Source organism: Halichoerus grypus, chromosome 8 (genome assembly GCF_964656455.1).
Source record: "Halichoerus grypus chromosome 8, mHalGry1.hap1.1, whole genome shotgun sequence".
NCBI lineage: Eukaryota > Metazoa > Chordata > Mammalia > Carnivora > Phocidae > Halichoerus > Halichoerus grypus.
The window spans coordinates 81,185,667-81,201,740 of record NC_135719.1 but is presented as its reverse complement, the minus strand read 5'-3'; the positions used below and the strand labels follow the sequence as shown (position 1 = coordinate 81,201,740).

At 45.5% G+C, this 16,074-nt stretch overlaps 3 protein-coding genes across 4 annotated transcripts in view; 2 read left to right on the top strand and 1 right to left on the bottom strand.

Moving 5' to 3' along the window:
- The first annotated feature begins 22 nt into the window (after positions 1-22).
- On the top strand, positions 23-4,669 carry CIROP (ciliated left-right organizer metallopeptidase). The gene is made up of 14 exons (XM_078054330.1): positions 23-329; positions 449-542; positions 634-685; positions 968-1,111; positions 1,378-1,503; positions 1,714-1,798; positions 1,947-2,092; positions 2,168-2,339; positions 2,526-2,595; positions 2,672-2,768; positions 2,873-3,145; positions 3,364-3,593; positions 3,769-3,948; positions 4,462-4,669. The coding sequence occupies exons 1-14, from the start codon at positions 23-25 to the stop codon at positions 4,667-4,669; spliced, it is 2,184 nt and encodes a 727-aa protein (XP_077910456.1).
- A 157-nt stretch (positions 4,670-4,826) lies between these two features.
- C8H14orf119 (chromosome 8 C14orf119 homolog) lies at positions 4,827-8,330 on the bottom strand. Of its 2 annotated transcripts, none has more exons than XM_078053465.1 (2): positions 8,196-8,330; positions 4,827-6,160 (listed from the first exon to the last, which is right to left on the bottom strand). In XM_078053465.1, the coding sequence occupies exon 2, from the start codon at positions 6,157-6,159 to the stop codon at positions 5,731-5,733; it is 429 nt and encodes a 142-aa protein (XP_077909591.1). In that variant the 5' UTR covers position 6,160; positions 8,196-8,330; the 3' UTR covers positions 4,827-5,730. The 2 variants fall into 2 exon arrangements, with proteins under 2 accessions (XP_077909591.1, XP_035970776.1); XM_036114883.2 differs by lacking the exon at positions 8,196-8,330 and adding an exon at positions 7,733-8,170.
- Positions 8,201-16,074, top strand: part of ACIN1 (apoptotic chromatin condensation inducer 1) — a 33,109-nt gene continuing 25,235 nt past the window's right edge. The window contains exons 1-4 of the mRNA XM_036114776.2: positions 8,201-8,380; positions 9,795-9,860; positions 12,075-12,186; positions 12,592-12,711. Of these exons, the coding sequence (XP_035970669.1) occupies positions 8,201-8,380; positions 9,795-9,860; positions 12,075-12,186; positions 12,592-12,711 (478 nt within the window). The remainder of the gene's footprint in view (positions 8,381-9,794; positions 9,861-12,074; positions 12,187-12,591; positions 12,712-16,074) is intronic.

The following is a 16,074-nucleotide window of genomic DNA, read 5'->3' as shown; positions in this document are numbered from 1 at the left end:
GTTAGGGAGAAACACTTGCAGGATGTTTCTACTACCGCTGCTCCTGCTAGGGACTGCCGCGAGCAGATGCCTGCATGAGGAGACCCAGAAGTCTGTGACCCTTCTCCGGCCCCATCTCTCCCAACCTGCCCCCAACTTCCGCTCTTCCGCCCTCACCCTGCCTGGCTCCCGTGACCCTCAACCCCTGCGAATCCGAACCTGCTATATCAGAGACCCTGTATCAGATGGAGCTTGGGATCCTGAGGGAGCTGGGATGAGAGGGGGACCTGCAGCCCTGGCCCTGGCCGCAGCCAGACAGGCTGCTCAGCAACTCCAGGGGATCTTCGCAGGTGAGTGGGGGAACAGAAGGAGGCAGGGAGGGCTGAGGAGCAGAGGGCTAGGGAGGAAGACAACCAGAGAAAAGGAACTCTAACATGTTGGGGTGAAATTGACCGCTCATCTTCTTAAGTCCCTCCAGTGCAAGGCCCCCTGCTTCTGAGTCGAGACCCCGCACAGTACTGCCATGCTGTCTGGGGGGACCCAGACACGCCAAACTACCACAGGTGAGTTCATGTCGTTGAGAATGTATATACTACCTCTTCAGAGGTACCCAGAAATGGCTCCAGCTCACCTACAGATATCCATTCTTGGCAGATGCAGCCTCTTGAACCCAGGGTACAAAGGAGAGAGTTGCCTGGGGGCAAAGGTGAGAGCAATTTCTCAGATTTGGGAATCTGAAGATCTCTAGCCTGCCTAGACTTCTCCAAGCCCATTAGCACCAAAATTACTTAATGTGCTTCCTAACAAATGTAGATTCCTGAGCCCCTTCTCCCCCTGGCAATTTATTAAATCAGAGACCTGGGCGGGGAGGGGTGGCAGGAGTCCCTATTCTGATAAAGACTGTCCACTCCTCACTCCCAGTACCCAGTACCCAGTTCCCTACTGTCTTCATCTGCTAAGCTAGATGTTGCATTTCACCCCCGGCCAGATCCCCGACACCCATCTCCGTGGTTATGCATTGTGGCCAGAGGAGGGTCCCCCACAGCTGGTCCAGCCAGATGGGCCCGGGGTCCAAGACACTGATTTTCTCCTGTATGTGTGGGTGGCCCACACTTCCAAGTGCCATGGAGAGGTGAGACCCAAATCAAATCCCTTTCCCTGTCTGCCTTTCTTAAACTTAAATATCATGGGAAGGGGGAAGGAGCACAAAGGCAGTTTTTATTAAAATGTGCTTATTCTAGGTGACTCGGTCATGTTGACGAAGTTTGGGTGGGAGCTAAGCCCTTTCAAACCATCCCTTGGTCCTGAGTTCCCCGGATGTCCCTTTCCAGGAAGATTTCCTCTGTGTTCCCTCACTTCCCTGCTTCCCACCTCTACCTTGTCCTGGCCCATCCACAGCCCTCTGTCATGGCCTATGCCGCCTGCTGCCATCTGGACTCGGAAGACAGACCCCTTGCTGGGACCATCGTCTACTGTGCCCAGCATCTCACCAGCCCCAGCCTCAGCCACAGTGACATCGTCACGGTGACTGCTGCATGAGGAGTAGGAAGGCGCAAACAGGTTGGGGAGAGGGGGCAGGTCACTCAGCTTCCCATGAAGTGGAAGAATCTACTAAGGATGGAGGACAAGATGCCTCAGCTCTAGGAAGAGCTGAGTGGGCAGAGTGGGCTATAGAGTGGCGGGTCAACCTGCTCCGTCCCCCGTCCCCCTCACCCTGCAGTCATTTGTCCTTAGGTCACACTCCATGAATTGCTCCATGCTCTGGGTTTCTCTGGACAGCTCTTCAAGAAGTGGCGGGATTGCCCCTCAGGACCCAGCGGTAAATGGGAGGAATGAGGGCAAGCTTTCCCACGACGTCAACAAGAGGGGATCACCACCACCCCACCAACTCCTTCCTTCCAGTTCTGCTCCCCCCCCTTCCTAAGTGTTTCTTTCCTCATATTGCCTTCTTCCCCTTCTGTGCTCAGCTAGAGAGGACTGTTCGACAAGGCAACAAGTGACAAGGCGAGATGAGTGGGGACAGCTGCTTCTCACCACCCCAACTGTTAGCCGCAGCCTGGCCAGACACTTGGGAGTGCCGGGGGCTTTGCCAGGTGTTCCCTTGGAAGAAGAGGTGGGAACGGGAGCACCTGGCGGAGCTGGAAGGAAGAGGGTGCGGTCGGGTGGCAACCAGCTCCGTCCTCCCTAGGGCCCTTCGTCTTCGCACTGGGAGGCCCGACTGCTCCAGGGTTCTATAATGACTGCTACCTTTGATGGTGCCCGGCGCACTCGGCTCGATCCCATCACTCTTGCTGCCTTCAAAGATTCGGGCTGGTACCGAGTCAATCACAGCGCTGCGGAGGGGCTGCTGTGGGGCCGGGGTGAGGACAGGGGAGGATGGCAGAGGGGCCCTCACGACCCGAGTCAGCGTGCGGGCAGTGAGAGGCTGGGAGGCATTTTCTGCTGCTGAGGTGGAACCGAAGCCGTGAGCACAGCGGGCGCTGAGGGATGCTTGGCGTTTCGTTTGTTTGTTCGGAGGGCTCTTTCTCTTCCTGTCTCTCCAGCAGGATCTGGCCTGGAATTTGGCCTGGTGACTACGTGTGGGGCTGGCTCCTCAGACTTCTTCTGCACTGGCAGGTACGTGTGCTGCGTCGTTGAGGGGCTGTACGGCCATCGGGGACCCTAGTGGTCAGCTGCCATCCCTCCCACACAGCGGACTGGGCTGTCACTACCTGCATCTGGACAAGGGAAGCTGTTCCTCGGACCCCGTGCTGGAAGGCTGCCGCATGTACAAGCCCTTGGCCAATGGGGTGAGACAACTAGAGAGAACAGAATGAAACAGAGCGGCCCCGAGCGGAGTCAACGTCTAAGGCATCTCGGCAAACGCTTTTCTGCCTCCTGCCCTGCCTTTCAGAGCGAATGCTGGAAGAAGGAAAATGGGTTCCCACCTGGGGCAGAGAACCCCCACGGGGAAATTTACCATCCCCAGAGTCGTTGCTTCCTTGCCAACCTCACTTCACAACTGCTCCGTGAGGACAAGACCGGGCATCCCTCTGAGATCCCACACCCGAAGGAGGCAGAGCTCACGGGCCGCTGCTACTTACATCAATGCACAGAGAGAGGAGCATACAAGGTGCAGGCACAGGGGTCACCCTGGGCCCCATGCCTTCCTGGAAAGGCCATTCAGGTGGGTATCAAAAGTGAAAAGCCATATAGCGCATTGGCGAAAAGGAAGTTTAAAAGTCCTCGGAATAGTAGTACTATCCAACCTATTTCGATGTTCATTCATTTTTTACTAAGTACCCGTTGAGTCCATGACCCCGATCTAGATTGTACTTTTTCCTTAGGAGTGCTTGAGCAAGCAGTTGAGGTCCTAACTATACCCTGCTATGTATTTCCTTGCAGATACCTGGGTACTCAGGTCTTCTCTTCTGTCCCCGGGGTCGGCTGTGTCAAACTAACGAAGTTACCAATGCTGTTACTTCCCCACCTGTGAGTCTTCCACCCCAAGACCTGTCATTCCAGCTGTCTTTTCAATTAGCTGGGCCCGCAGGCCACTCGGTGGGGAAGGAAGAGCTGGACGGGCTGACTGAAGCAGTACTCCAGGCGCTGGTGAGCAGAGGCAGCCCCAGCAGGTAAAGGGGCACTTCAGGCTGAGGATTTCTCCAGTGGGCCAGGGGAACGGCTTAAGTGGGTTGCTTCACAACTCTCCTCTGAAGACTCTGTTCCACTCCTAAGCCTGTACCTGCTTCAGGAGATAGACTCTTCCAGGGACTCTACCTCCCTTAAGAGATCCAAATGTCCCTATAGGTGCTATTTCCACAGCCCCTCTACTACCACTAGTCTGGTGTTCACTGTGTACATGGGCAAGTCCCCTGGCTGCCAAGGGCCTTCAGTTGGTATGCTGCACAGGTCCCTGACCCTGACTCTCCAGAAGAAGCCCCTAGAAGTACATTTTGGAGGAGCCAGCTTTACCACAGGACACACCAAGTAAGATAATATTCCAAGTGGTTTTCTTTCAAATTCCTGGAGTCCAGATGTTTGAAATTGCATTAAGAACTCACTTGTATGTAGGTCCTAGACAGGATTATTTATTTCAGAAAACAACTCATGTGATCACCTCAGGTCTGTCACTACGGGACACCTTTCCCTCCATAATAAGGGAGTTCTCCATCTCTAGGACATAGGGATCCAGTCCTCTTCCTCCCTTAAGTACCAATGCGGCACCATGTCCAGTTTCCCAAACACCATAGTCTAACTCTTCCCTTAAACCATTTCCTTCACTGCCAAGTTAGGTCTCCTTCCAACAATTTAAGTTGCTGGGAGACTCAGATCTTAGTCTTTTTCCTACTTTCAGGTTCTATATTCCTCTGATTTCCTGTGTAGCTTACTGATTGGATGATGCAGGGTTTCATGAGCTCTGTGTATTAGGATAAAGGTGAAGCCCTTCACCTCCTAAGTCTAGGCATTATACCAAGCCAAATGTTACCTCTGTGTTCCTAGGTTGCTGGTTACCTTGGACCGTAATCCCTTTGTGACCCATCTAGCACTGTCCACAGGACTCTGCCTAACACTGCTTATTCTGGTGGGTGCACTGGGAACCGTGGCCTATCAGAAACGAGCTACTCTTCGGGTGGCACCATCTGCCCCTCACCATTCACCAGAGCTCCAAGACACAAGGGGCCCAGCTGGAGAAATAAGGGAGGTGTGATGTTACCCACAGCATGACAGGGTAGATAGGGCAGATTATTTCTTGGAAGACAACTGGATGGCAAGTGTACATTTCAGTTCTACTTTTCTCAGAATGCCTCTTCCTCTAGGTATCACCTCTATACTAGCCTTGTAATGAAAAAAAGCAAGAGACATGGTTCTGAAGATTCATTCTTTACTTTGATACAAAAAATAAACCCTTCAACCTATAGAGTGTCACTTGTTTTCATATCACAAGCAAACTTACAGAATAGGAATCTGTTACCAGATTCCTGCTCCAAGAATATCACGTATGCTTTAGGAAAAGTCATTGATATTTGGATTCAAACAAACATCAGTGTGAAAGGAGTAACTAATTATCTCCTTCTCCTGATTTTTCCATAATTTTACAAAATCATCACTAGGAAAGCTAATAGTTGGGACGTCACATAATTATGCCAGGATCTGGTAAGGGCAGTGAAACCAGCCATGTGAATCCAGTTAAACTGTAAAAACATGACCTTTTATTGTCCTCCTCTCCTGTTTCTGGAGTAGGAAGGCTCTACTTTATAGCCCCATGGGCCAGCAATATACTTGAGTTATAACGTGTAGGTTCCTTCTGGTTATACGTGCAAAAGAAGCCACAGAATTCTTGAGGGTCTGACATGTAGAAAGCAGCAAGCTAGGAGGCAGACTGCTGATCTAGATTTACTTAGATGGAAAACACTTACGCGAGCAATCCAGTTGAAGGCTGTTAACATTGAAATAACCAAGCCTTGGGGCACCTGGGTGGCTCAGTCGGCTAAGCATCCAACTCTTGATTTCGGCTCAGGCCATGATCTCAGGGTCGTGAGATCAAGCCCCGCGTCCGGCTCGGTGATGGGCATGGAGACTGCTTAAGATTCTCTCTCTCCCTCTCCCTCTGCCCCTCCCCACCCCCAAAGAAATAATCAAGCCTGTACTGGTCAACAAGTTCAGTCAGCTGATCAGGATACCATCCCTAGACCTTTAAGTGACACATTTGAAGTTCTCACAGTAAAGTTGCGACTCCATCAGCTGTGATTATCTTCTTTGTAATGCCCATCAGTCTTTACCAGCCGTAGCAGCCACTGCCTGGTAAAACTTTGCCACGAAGTCTGGCTCACTGACCTCCAGCTGCCTGACAAATTCATTGCGCTCTTGCTCAGCCCAGCCTCGAAACCACTGATCCCAAAGACGTAGCTGGCACTCAAAGATACAAGGTGGTCGGCTTGCTCCAGAAACACTAAGCTGCTCCAGCCCTTCCAGCAGTGGCTGTAATTTTCCTGGCACCGCCTTAGCTACCAGGTCCTGTAGGAAACGTTCACGCTGCGGACCTGACCAACTGGCAAACCAGTGAAGAATACACTTCATCTCCTGGGAAGTGATGTAAGACATTGGGGGAGGGGAAGAGTTAGTAATACTGTCTGGTACTGAGGGTAAGGGAGAAGGGAAGGAGAGTGGCATCGAAGAGGAAGATGATTCCAGTGGCATCCTGAAACATAAAAGCACTGTTATATACTCTCTAGATAGAGTAACCAAAATACAACTTCCCAACAAGGAATCTTATCACAATCAGCATCTACAGATAAAATTACTTTTCAACAATTCAGTTTACAGGAAAACAACAGGGTACTTCATATAGGTTATTATCCAATCACCTTAGAGAAGGTAACTCAAGAATAACTTCGTTTCATACTTGCCAACGTTCCTGTTTTTCAAACTCATCACCCTCCCCAACCACTGCTTCTCTCCATTATTCTCGTAAAAAAAACTAAAAATAACCAACATATTTCTTGCTCATTCTCTGTGGCCTACTTCTATGTTCCAGGGTGAGTAAAGAAAAAATGATTAATGTTGGTGCATCTCATCTTCCTTGAAATGAAAAAAAGGTACGTATTTTTTAATCTAGTACATGCAGCTGGTCTGTGCCTAGATGCTAATCATTCCAGAGCTATCAACAGTGAGAAAATAAAAAAAATTTTTAAAAATCACATATGATGAAAGAGCCGCCTTTGTAATGTGCATATAGCCTCTGAAATACGCCCAGAACTTCATAACATCCGTTACTTCCTTATATTTCCAGTAAAGCACCAGGAAAAATTGAAAAGCAGAGTGAGGGTGCCTCACCCAAAATAAGATAACACAGTTAAGAAAAAATAGGCGAAGCCACATGTTTATTCAAGACTGAAAAAAGTGGGAGATCCTGGGTGGCTCAGTCGTCAGGCACCTGCCTTCGGCTCAGGTCATGATCCCAGGGCCCTGGGATCGAGCCCCATATGGGGCTCCCTGCTCGGCGGGGAGCCTGCTTCTCTCTCTCCCACTCCCCCCTGCTTGTGTTCCCTCTCTCACTGTCTGTCAAATAAATAAATAAAATCTTTAAAAAAAAAAAAAAAAAAGACTGAAAAAAGTCTAGTTGGTTTGGTGGCTTAGGAGTATAACGTGTTACACTGCTGTAGATGTATGACAATTGATGTCTTTGCACATTTATTGATGCCCTGCCATTGATTTGCAACAGTAATGCAAATAGAAGGTCAGTCGACTTGAATAGATTTCAAGTTCCACAGTTTGAATTTCTAACAATGAAAACCTTAAACTACTTATCAATGACCTATTTTACTGTTTGCGTTCCTTCTCCTGCAAGTTGGGTTTGTAGTGACAAAGAAAGGAACCCCTAAGCAATCACCATCATCAGTTCAGTACCCAAACAGTCCAAGGAAATTGCCTTTTTCACAGCAATTCCTCCTAAGGAACTTTATTCTCTTACTCGGGTAAGGAAAAACTTTCTCCGAGTCTTGCCTCCACAGCAAACTCAAGTTCAACGATTATGAATTAGTTCACAGTCTGGGCCCCAAGGCACGGTGCTGCCACTTGCCCACTTTGGAGGCCATGAGCCTGGCATTCCAAGGACCCAAAGAGCAACGTAGTCTTAGATGGGAGTGGCGGGGATTCAAGAGATTGGGAGGCGGCAGCTGTATCGGTAGCAGGGCGGGAAGTGTGCCCTATTAGGGTAACCCGCAAACACCGAGTCTGACCCGGCCCAGAGAGGGACTTCTACCCCGCTTACCTCCCCTTTCCTCTCACAGGGCACCCGAAGACCGTCACAAAAGTGCTTAAATTCCAACAGTCGCCGCCGCTTCCATGTTTCCTGAAAACCCTAAGCAGGGCCAGCCCGGCAGCCCACGCACTTCCGGTCCCGGACCAGCCCCAAACACCCAAGCGCCTCAGCGCCTCAGCCTTAGGTTCGGAGATAGCCGAGTAACTCCGATTTTGGTTATGCCAGAGTCGAGGGCTTCCGAATACATTCGATTCAAAGCCTCGGTGAGACGAAAATAACCGAGCTCTGAAAGCAGAGCGAGGGAGGGGAAGTGGCTGAGAGGAGGGAAAGAACTGATTGGTGCCGATGTGAAGACGGAAATACCCGAGCAGTTCCGGAGGAACCCGGGCAGTTCTGAGTGGTAATCGAGGGGTTGACTATGGCAGTGGGCGGGGTCAGCTCGGAACGTTCGAAGGGCGTTGGCGGAAATTACCGAAGATGCCCGAAGCCGTCGGGACGGACCCGAGTACCTCACGCAAGATGGCGGAGCTGGAGGAGGTGACTCTGGACGGGAAGCCTCTTCAGGCGCTGCGGGTGACCGACCTGAAGGCCGCACTGGAGCAGCGAGGCCTAGCGAAGAGCGGGCAGAAGAGTGCTCTGGTCAAGCGGCTCAAAGGGGTGAGAAGTCGGCGTTGCCGGGGTGTCGGAGGGGAGCGGACCCGGTAGAGACGAGTCTCTGCCGCGGCGCAGGCGCAGTGTCCGGGCTCCGCGCGAGCTTGCTCAGGCCGCCAGCGCGAGCCTCCGGATCCGCGCGCACGGTAGTTGCTGAGGCTCGCGCTGGAATAGAGATAGCGCCGGTTCCCGCCTTAACGGCAGCGGCGCGAGCCCAAAATGGGAGGGTGCGCGCTACTCTCCCGGAGTGTCTTAAGCTCCTTCCTCCTTCCCCCACCCCCTCCTTGTTTGTGTCTGTGGTTTCGGCGCATGCGCTGCAGAAGGAGTTAAATCCCACTACTACCACCGGCGTTGCTGGCCTGAGGGGGGCGAATTGGGCTGGGTCGGAGTTAGGGGTATAGTTGGGCGGAGGGGTTAATGGGGTTGGTGTCGGTGTTGGTGTCCGGAAGAATAGGATTGGGATAGAGTAAAATGACTACCTGATTAGATTAGGAGGTGAGATGAAGAGAAATCTTGATTTGAAGGGACTCGGTTATAGAGGGGTGTATAATTTATAGGGCATTCGGAAGCAATTTGGGCGGATAAGAGTTTGGTGAATACTGGTGAGAGAGGTTGGGCAGGTTGATATATGTTGGGGGTTTTGAATCGATTTGAGTAGCTTAGGGTGGGATCGTCATGAGATGGGTGGATTTGTGTGTATAGATTTGGTGTAAATGGAGGGAAGATGAGGATGTCTTGGTTTTAATTGGGGTTAATTAGGATACAAGGCCTGTAGTGCAGATTAGGGCTGGGTTCGCTCAAGGGTTAAATTGACAGACCGTTGCCTCTACAGAAGCTGACGGTTTTGTGTGTGGATTGGGTCATCCATAGCTTAGAGTTTGTGGTCATTTTGCTCTATAGCCTCCTTTTTGAAATTTTTATAGAGTTGATAAATCTAGGTGCCACTCTGTTGGAAACAATACAAGTTCACTCAAGTAGATCTTGTCCTGGGTAACTGACCAAGTAATTCAGTCAGGCCAAAACCAGCAGCCCCATGTTGGTTTCCTGTATTTGAAGCTGACTTGAGCATTTGAAGTCATTTTACCTGCATGGCCAGATTAAGAAGGGGCATTAGTCAGAAGTGCAGAAGATAATAGGGACTCTAGTACTGGTTCTGTCACTGTCACTGATTTTATTACATAGCCAGGTGGATGATTTTCTCCATGTGGCTGCATTTTACATTTGTATTTTGGGGAGCAGTAACCATGGCTACTTTTAAGGGTCTTCTGAAGATGAATGAGAATTAGTAAAAGGCTTTTAGGTCCCTGGAAAAGGAGTACAGGTTAAGTGTGTATGGTTAGTCATTGCATTCAGTGAAGAGATTGGGGAGGGCTTGGGGTTTATTCCCTTAGATTCTGACTTTTGCCCTTCTCTGTACCAGGCTCTAATGCTAGAAAATTTACAGAAACACTCAACACCCCATGCTGCATTCCAGCCAAATTCCCAGGTAAGAAAAAAGGTTCATTAGATAGGGTGGGCTCTTTGAATGCACAGACATATGGAAGGTCATAATGATGTATACTTGATGCTTAATTCCTCACCAGTATTTTTCTAAGTTCCCTGGGTTGGAAATTTCCTCATAACAGCACAGTTGAGCTCTAATAAAGAATTCAAGAACCGAATTAGAAGAGCTATTAGTTAATTTCTGATACTTGCAATGGTATGTGCCGAAAGATGTGGCTCCAGTTGATTAAGTGTAGTACAAGAATATGAAGTCATTTACTTGCCATTCATTTGGGGAAAGTAGTTGCTGTCTTTGAATGTAGATATGAAGTAGACAATCAGTAGGGCAGTGTAAGAAAGTACTTGCTGGGGCGCCTGGGTGGCTCAGTTGGTTAAGCGACTGCCTTCGGCTCAGGTCATGGTCCTGGAGTCCCGGGATCGAGTCCCACATCAGGCTCCCTGCTCAGCGGGGAGTCTGCTTCTCCCTCTGACCCTCCTCCCTCTCATGCTCTCTGTCTCTCGTTCTCTCTCTCTCAAATAAATAAATAAAATCTTTAAAAGAAAAAAAAAAAAAAAAAGAAAGTACTTGCTGATCAAGAATAACTCTTGTGTTGACATAGATTTTTCAAGAATTCAATCCTGTCGAAATTATCCACCATCACTAGTGTTAATGCTAACTATGCACTTACTCCTAAATATCATTAATTTCTCTGTTACTTAGGGCAAGAAATTTAACCTTTGCAGGCCCTGCATTCCTAAGTTCCAATGTATAATATGAGAAAAGTTTGTACTATATCCATAGTTTTATAAATGCTCTGCTTTGGTTCTGTAGAGCTGCTTTTGGGGGCTTCCTGGGAAATACAGCCTTCTTCCCAAGTGAGCAGGGGTTCACACTCCCCTCTTAATTAGATCTACTTTTATCTTGTATATTGAGTTTCAGTATAAGATATCTTTAGAAGAAATCGTTCCACAGTTTAAAAAAGTAAGATTTTTAGACTTTGTGATCATAAGATTTTTTCCAGCTCTTAAAATCCCCTCATTATAGCATGTTACATACGTAAAGGAAAAATCCAGGTCTTCGTTAGTGCAGTGTTGTGTGGCTCTGGTACTAGATGAAGTCCCAAGATACTGTGGAAAAACAAGAGAGCCTTCCTACTCCCTGGTTACCACTTCATTAAGCTATATCATAATCTAGACAGTTTACAGATGTTTAGTTAAGTATAAGCTTAAGAAACTGCATAAGTTAATCAGTTTGTGATTATATTCCTTTCATTCATTGCATTTTAGTCTTTTAAGCTTTGCTTTTATTATTAACCTAGGATTTTTGCAGCAAATGTATATGCTCTCTAATACATGCAACCCACACTTCATCAATGTCCGTTGATTACCAAGAGACTCATCTGTATTTTAGGTGAAGATAAACATTTACCATGCTTAGGAAAGATGACTAAAAACATAAACAATATTTATTCAGATTTTTTTGATTTTTTTGGAGTTCTAGTAGGACTTGCTAAGCAAGAAGGTTCTGGGAGAAGGACTTGCAAAGAGAAAACTGAAGGACAGAAGAGTGCTGTGGGAGTCTGTGTTGCAAGAAAAAATGGGAAAAGGGATTAAGCTCCTGGATTTTAAATAGTGTTACCAAGGATTTCTTCCCACCCAAAGAAAATGGAGTTAAAACTGTCTAAATGCTGAACAGACATCCCTTTTCTTAATCTTTTGCTTTCATACTCTAAGTACTGTTATTTGAATTTTGGAGATGCTTGACAAAATGATTCCTGGATAGGTAGAGATTGACCTTTTTTATTAAAAAAAAAAAGAAAAAAAGACCTAGTATGAATTAGTATTATTTCTTTTCAGTTCTTATTATTACAAAAAAGGAAATTTAGATTATATTTAGATAATATTTTAGATTAAAATTTTAGATTAAAAGGCATAATTTTACAGGAATTTTGATTTTAAGCTATTTGGGCATTGCTGGTTGGGAACTGAATTAAAATTTAAGAAATTATGTGCAGTTCTTTTTGCCATCTTTTATGAATCATAGGGTTCTTTATTTTGGTCCTCAACAAGAGTAGCTTAGAAGAGGGCCTTCCAACATTTTGATTATCGTTCTTGGGCTCAAATATAAGGAGTAGAACTTTGCTCCATCGAATTTTCTTCTCTGTGTTTTCTTGGTTTGCTTTCCTTGACTTTTCTTTTTTCCGTGTCTTCTACACAGATTGGCGAGGAAATGAGCCAGAACAGTTTCATAAAGCAGTATCTGGAAAAGCAGCAGGAGCTACTTAGGCAGCGTCTGGAACGTGAAGCCCGAGAAGCTGCAGAACTTGAAGGTAAGCCCAGACTGTCACAAGGAGTTTTTCATTCTTACTCCTGTCACTGAGTAGATAGGCCTGTTTAACTAGGCAATTTCAGGAATAAGGGTGAAACTGCTACTTACTTGCTTTGGTAGTTAAGCCAAGTGAGTTGTTTGTTTACCTTTCGTCAGGGAAGAAAACACGTAATTTAACTATCTGTTAGAAGAGGATTCCTGCCAACAGGAAGAATTATAAGTAAATTAAGCTACCCTTTAAATGAGGTAGATCTTAATCCCAGGGAGTTTTTCTCTATGTACTGTGCTCTTTTTAGTATATACTCTGTGTCCCGTGACTTTGCCTGATCTCCTTCACTCCTCTACATATTCCCACATGCTTAGCCCTTCACTCCCTCCCTGCCCCGACCCAATCTGTACTTTGCAGAAGCTTCAGCTGAGTCGGAGGACGAGATGATCCATCCTGAGGGAGTGGCTTCCCTGCTGCCTCCTGACTTTCAGAGCAGCCTGGAGAGACCAGAGCTGGAGCTCAGCAGACATTCGCCCAGTACGTATCTCCCTCCCCACTGCGCTGTTTTGTCAATCCTGCGTAGTTGGTGGGGGGAGGTAGTTAGGCCTCCTTTCATGCTAAGCCTCCATTAGAGTCCCAGGGAAATTCTGTGACATTGATACTTCACATCTGTTTATCATGGGAATTATGTCCTTTTGGAAGTCTGCTTTCACCTCTATGTCGTGTTAACTCCTCAGAGTGTTTTTCTAAGGCAGTATGATGTTTCTTTTCTGTATCTCTTTAACCTCCTCTATCTCTGGATTGAGCGGTAGTCACAACTCTTTGTCATTCCTTCACCAGTTGTATAGATTATCTATTGCACATCCAGTCATTCCCCGCCCCCAAATGGGTGTCTGCTGTAGTTTATTAATTCATTCAACAAATTTTTAAGTGCCTGTTGTATGCCAGGCACATGCTAGGCACCAGGAATATAGTAGAAAAAAGACAAGTCTCTCCTTTAATGAAACGTATAGCCTAGTGAGGAGATGGACATTAATTAAATTATTATATAATTAGCTACCATTGTGCTGTGTGCTCTGAGAGGCAGTGCAGAACATCATGTGAGCATATTACAAGGAGCTCTAACTCCCTGTGTGGAGCTGGTTCAGGCAAGATTGGTTTTTTCACATAAAAATTAAGCACCCACTTTTGTATAGTATTTCAAGCAAAAGTCTATAAATGCAGCCTTTGTTTTCTAAACTACGTAAGATGGTATACTTTTAGGAGAAAATGTATATAAGACACGTGGATAGTAGGTAGATATGTTAAACCAATGTGTACATTAAAAGTATTTTAAATCATTATTAACAGTGGTCATAGGGAAAGTGATCACTCCATATTTAATATTTTTAGAACGTGTGGAAGTTACTAGCTCCTCTGATTAATATAGAATTCCTTTTTTTTTTAATTTAATTTAATTTATTTATTTGAGAGAGAGACAACAAGCATGAGCCAGGGGAGGAGCAGAGGGAGAGGAAGAAGCAGACTCCCTACCGTGCAGGGAGCCCGGCATGGGGCTCGATCCTGGGACTCCAGGATCATGACCTGAGCTGAAGGCAGATGCTGAACTGACTGAGCCACCCAGGCACCCCTAGAATTCCTTTCTGAACATATTTTTAGAAGATACTTAATGGTAGAAGAAAAATAAGTTGTTTTAGAGATCTCTTTTCTCCTCAAATACAAAAGTAGCAGAGCCTCAATTGATCCATTTTGCTCTTAGCACTCTTTTCCCTGATTGTAAAGCCAGGAGGAAGGGGAAGATTCTTCTAAATTAGTGTTTCTTCTCAAGTAAAAGTCAAGAGAATATTTATTGAATTTCTGCTATATACGTATCTTCATGCTAGAGTATATGGGGAGTTAGCACTTTGTAAAATCTTTTCAGGAGAGAGAAGATAATTGCACATAAAGCCAACAACAGAAGATGGTGTGTTTTAAAGTGACATAAATAGTGCAAACAGACCATAAAAATATAGAGTAAAAGTTCTCTGAGGACTAGAGTGATTAGAGAGAGCTTCGTGAAGAAGGTGTGGGATTTGAGCTGAGCCCTAGAAATAAGTAGGATTTGAATTGGTGCAGAGGAGACAGAGTATTTTTAGGAAGGAACAAAAGCATAAAGATAGGGATGAATGTGATATTTTTAAAGGATAGGTAATAAACGAATCTAGCCAGAGTAAAGTATTCTTTCATATTCAAGAGTAGTCAGAGGAACAATTAAAAAGGTACATTGCGATAATATTGCAAAGAGCTTTGAGTATCAAGCCAGTGAATATGAGATTTTTTATTCTAAAGTAGGGGGGAAGCCATTGAAAATTCTTGGTAGGAACATGATTTGATGAGGAACTCTCTTTAAAAAAAGAGAGTCTCTCTCAGTTCTAAATGTAATTTGAAATGAAAATGAAAAATAGATCCTGAAATAGAAATAAGGTTTCAAAAGCAAATAAAGATCTAGAATAAAGGTAACCAGTCTCTTCAGTCCTTTTTGTCATCAGCTGGACTCTCCCTGTGGCGGTAATTGATGAAGGGGGGACAAAAACAGGTTGAAGAAGAGGAAAGATAGAGGCGAAAAATAAAATAGAAGAGATGAATGTAGTAAATTGTAGAGTAGCTAACAATTGCCATTTGTGCTCTTCAGTGTACTCTCTGCCATAAACTTTCTTACCTCTGATCTTGGCTAGAATATGAATCTCATAGATGTGGTACAAAATTTGGTCAGGGTCCTAAATGGAGTGGTAGTTGGGAGTTCTAGCGGTGTTTAGTTGGATCAGTGGTAATGCCTGGAGTTTACCCAGAAAATTAGATTCTTTCAAAATGTGCAATGTTAGTCTGCCATAGGCCAGTAAACTATTGGGAAGCCAACTTACTTGGATGTTTTGGGGGTTTTCTCTAATTAAGATTTTCATTAAAGGAAGGTTTTTAGTAACAGTTTGCTAATCAGTAGTGGCACCTGAGGATATTTTTTTTTGGTATTAAACTGTTTTTAAGAATATGGCTTCCTGGGCCCTACCCCAAGAGTCTCAGGGAATGTGAGTCCTGGGACTATACATTTTTTTAAAGTCCCCTAGTAGTTAGTTAATCAACTCAATTTGTGACTGACTAACTGAAAGAATAGTTTTTCAGTATTGTAATTAATCAGGATCTTTGGCTTATATTCCAGCAACCTCCTGTTTATGTGCTGTAGACAAGACCCCAAATAGGAAGAATTGGTTTATAACATCCTTCATGGCTCTCCTTCTTGACTTCTCTCTCTACCACTTTCTTCAGATTTTTCTTACGTGTTGGGAGACAGTATTCATCCTCCGTAGTCAGAAGTCTAGACTTGCCTCTAGACCATGATTGGTTGTACAAAAATTCTTATTACTATTAATTATTTCAGAAAGAGTCCAATCTAGGAAAATAGAAAAACATTTAAAAATGGCTATCAGTATACAGATTCTTTAACAAAGGTATAGCTCCAGAGGATTTTAACCAGCCTTTTTCTTATAGGGCATATAGTCCTCATTCCTTTTTCTCTTATTAAATCTGGAAGCTGAGATTCTAGAGAAATGCTAGATAAGTTACTCAGCTAACGTGAGTCAGATTTAGGTTTGGTGTCATTGCCAGGTCTCCATTCTCTTAATTCCTGCTTCTTACTCATATTCAGGGATTTGTTTTCTAGAATGAAGACACTACTTTCCTATATGGCCCTTATAAACATTCTTCACTACTCTACTGTCTAGCAACCTGAAGCCTTCTGACTTTGGAATCTTAGAAATCCTACACTTAACCCTCGCTTTTCTTTTTTTTTTTTTTAGATTTTATTTATTTATTTATTTATGAGAGAGAGCACGAGAGAGGGGAGGGTCAGAGGGAGAAGCAGACTCC

What these genes read in the sequence shown, in the direction of transcription:
- CIROP (XM_078054330.1), top strand. Translation starts at nt 23, where the DNA reads ATGTTTCTACTACCGCTGCTCCTGCTAGGGACTGCCGCGAGCAGATGC. An exon ending in CTTCCAAGTGCCATGGAGAG is followed by an intron (nt 1,112 to 1,377) that starts GTGAGACCCAAA and finishes GCCCATCCACAG; the next exon opens with CCCTCTGTCATGGCCTATGC. An exon ending in GTGTTCCCTTGGAAGAAGAG is followed by an intron (nt 2,093 to 2,167) that starts GTGGGAACGGGA and finishes CGTCCTCCCTAG; the next exon opens with GGCCCTTCGTCTTCGCACTG.
- C8H14orf119 (XM_078053465.1), bottom strand. Translation starts at nt 6,159, where the DNA reads ATGCCACTGGAATCATCTTCCTCTTCGATGCCACTCTCCTTCCCTTCT.